Source organism: Nansenia antarctica (genome assembly GCF_963989245.1).
Source record: "Nansenia antarctica genome assembly, chromosome: 6".
Lineage (NCBI taxonomy): Eukaryota > Metazoa > Chordata > Actinopteri > Argentiniformes > Microstomatidae > Nansenia > Nansenia antarctica.
The window spans coordinates 51139307-51142772 of NC_137676.1; the positions used below are offsets into that span (position 1 = coordinate 51139307).

The window sequence follows — 3466 nt, forward strand, 5'->3', positions numbered from 1 at the left end:
CACGGTTCCATGTGGCCAGTGGCCACAGATTCTTTTGCGCGGCGATGAGCAAACGCTTGTGTGGCCAGAGATCGAAATTGCACTTCTTCACCGTTTCGTCGTCGTTTCGTCGTCGTGTATCTCTATAGCCTTAGAGAAAAGAGAGCAATTTGGTCTGTGATCATTTAAATTTGACTGTTGTATAGCCAATGTCAAGGTTCAAGTAGAGAAACTGGTTTCCATTGTAGAAGAGGTTGAGGTCGTTTTAAGTATGTTAATCCTGCCCAGACAGTCTGATTGATAGTAGTATGACAAAATGTCTTTCCACTACACAAAATGTTTTATCAAAGTAATAATTTTCCCCTACACTACACCACCATGACAAGCTCTCTCTCTCTCTCTCTCTCTCTCTCTCTCTCTCTCTCTCTCTCTCTCTCTCTCTCTCTCTCTCTCTCTCTCTCTCTCTCTCTCTCCCTCTCCAACCCCCCCCCCCCCCCCTCTTTCTCTCTCTCTCTCTCAGTCAGCTATGCAGTTCATAGTGAACTACGTGTCGGAGGACATAGTAATCGCTAAGATCAAGAGTGACGCCAGTCTGATGTGGAGCATCAGCCCTGCCAGTCGCCGGGCTATGATCCAGGAGCTCAGCAACTCCACCCACATCTACATCACCCTCAGATGGGTCCTACTCAGGTAGTCAGCACCAGGGCTGCTGGCCTATTCTCTACCCTTCACCCTAGAGGGTCTGCTTTTTCTCTCCCTCTCATGGGACTAATATGTACTATAGTGTGTATGTGTCTCAGCTTGCTGTAATGCATCGAATGGAATAACGATTGGCATTGATATTGAGCCTGTCCTCCGATTTCTACTTCCACCAGCCTGGTGGTACTTATGTGTGTAACTGTGTATCTGTGTCATGTCCAGGAATGCTACCTTGTCGATGAACCCAGAGACAATAGGAGAACGCACTGTGAAGTATGAAGACAGGGCTATGAGGGACCAGATAGTGCAGATGCTCAAAGGGACACGCAGCGAAGCAGTGTGAGTCTCATCATCATCATCATCATCACAAAACGTGTATTATTTATTATATTATCATACACTATCTTTGTTAACTGTCTTTATAGCAATCTCTTTGTGGTTCAAACTGGTTTATTTATGGGTTTTTATGGGTCAGGCACGAAGAACCATACCAAACTGTAAATATCATCAACAGTACATTACATTCAATGAAACCAAGACTAGCCCAGAGGACTTGGCAACCTTGAATGATTACATTTTACACAGGAATGATAGACAAACCTTTTACACTTTTGCTTAAACGTCAATGAAAATCTATTAATTCTTGGTCTGTCTACTGTATGTACCATCACCATAGGATTATTGGTTTCTCCAGATATGGCCGAGGCACACGGGAAGCGGCATATTGGCCGGCCGCTTCCGAGGGTGGTATAGGAGTATTTCTGGACTAGGATCCGTCGCGCAACACCGCCCCCGTCTGGTGTCGGAGTAACGGTACTGGGCTCGAGGAGCCAGTCAGCCTAGTCTGCCTGGCGGCCTCCTCTGGGACTGCCGGCCACGGGGTCGTGCGGCGGATCCTTCGCAATAGGCAGGGGATAATTGGATGCTAAGTTGGGTTAAATTGGCTACCAAATTGGGTGAAAAGGGGATACAATCTGAAAAAACAAAAAAATTTAAAAAAAAAAAGGATTATTGGTTTCATCAAGTAAATGGTGGTGAGTGCAGTGCACCATCATGTGCTATGATGATTGATGTATAGATTCACTTTATTTAGACAAATGTGCTTGTTTAGACAAATGTTTTGTAAGTCGCTTTGGAAAAAGGCATCTGCTACATGTAAAAAATGTAAATGACTAAGAAAAGAACTAAATTATGTCATAGTAGTTATAACATGGTGGTAATTCTGCTCCATCTCTCTGACAGGGTCATTAAGTCTGTTTTGCCCAAGTATCTCAGAGGTCCCAAAGGACCGGAGGCCAAGATGGCTACCCGGCTGAAAGTAGGTTAGTGACCCCCCTACATTGCTTACCATATACACCACGATGTAATTATGCAAATCTAGTCTATTGACCATTAACATTTATTTTTGCCAGGTCTGCATATTCATCAGTCAATCTTATAAAACTGAGACATTACAGAACGTGTTATCTCAATAATAATAATAATAATAATAATAATAATAATAATAATACACACTCTACATTAACCACTCATGTCTGCCATGATCTCTGCTACTCTTTTCATTCAAGTCTGTCCTGCTACATCTCTCTAAATCCACCACAGAGCACTCGGGACGTCCAGACGATATTCAGACGTTTGCCTTCTTCCGGCCGCTGTCCATCAGGCTGCAGCAGGACAACAGCAGTGAGGAGGGGGGCCAGTGGTGGGTGGTGGAGGAGTGTGCACCTGGCCTGAGACGCGTCCAGACCTCCTGTCGCAGCATAGAGATTGTCGTGTTTAACGACAAGGTCACCCCCTCCAGCCTGGGTTTCCTAGCGGGACATGGGTAGGTGAAAGCACCTGGAAAACACGCACACACATAACACAAACACACACACACACACAAAGGGAGACGGACACACATAATTCCAACATTTTCATGGCTGAAAAGTGGTCAAACTGAGACACTTTTTTTTTTTATTCCTTACAATTCAGTTATCTCTACTAAACAAACCCTTTCTTTCCTCTTTCCTCAAAACTCCTGAATCCATAAATCCAATAAATCTGATCCCCATCTGACCGCCATCCATCCCTCTCCTCCCTCCGGCAGCATCGTGGGCCTGTACATGTCCGTGGTCCTGGTCATAGGGAAGTTTGTCAGGGAGTTTTTCAACGGGATCTCCCGCTCCATCATGTTTGAGGAGCTGCCATGTGTGGACCGGGTGCTGAAGCTCTGCACGGACATCTTTGTGGTGCGAGAGACCGGGGAGATGGAGCTGGAGGAGACGCTGTTTGATAAACTCATCTTCCTCTACCGCTCGCCGGAGACCATGATCAAAATGACCAGGGACAAGGACGGCTAGTTGGAGAACCAAAGGGACGGCATCAACTATGACTTATGCATGTGTTTTGGTGTTGTCTGGGGCCAGGGTTTGGATAACATGTAGTGGGGCTGGGGAGGCCAAGCATCACTATAACATATCAGACCCCCCATCCCATTAGTATTGAAACATCAATGTGGGTCCTAAAAAGTGAAAGTTATTCATGTGTCAATGTGGGTCCTTAAAAGTTGGTGTTGTCTCCGTGGTGTACCCCCGAGAGTCAATGTGTATTTGAAACCCTATCTGGGTTGGGTTGAGAGCACAGTCGACTTAATCCTATTCTAATAGGTGGACAAGTAAAGTTGTATTGTATGAGTAGCAGTATAGATGAAGAGAATATTTGGCTTAAATAATCAATAGTCACTTTTCTCAAGCCTGAAGTGTGATCCTAATGTATTTGTACTGTACAAAGCATGCAGTTTTAATCA

The 3466-nt window shown here is 45.0% G+C and overlaps 1 protein-coding gene across 1 annotated transcript in view; it reads left to right on the forward strand.

Moving 5' to 3' along the window:
* Positions 1–3020, forward strand: part of LOC308160681 (piezo-type mechanosensitive ion channel component 2) — a gene marked incomplete at both ends in the record, with an annotated part of 44963 nt that extends 41943 nt beyond the window's left edge. Inside the window, 5 exon segments of the mRNA XM_080534624.1 lie at positions 500–669; positions 901–1017; positions 1921–2000; positions 2281–2503; positions 2768–3020. Of these exon segments, the coding sequence (XP_080390750.1) occupies positions 500–669; positions 901–1017; positions 1921–2000; positions 2281–2503; positions 2768–3020 (843 nt within the window).
* Positions 3021–3466: the final 446 nt, after the last annotated feature.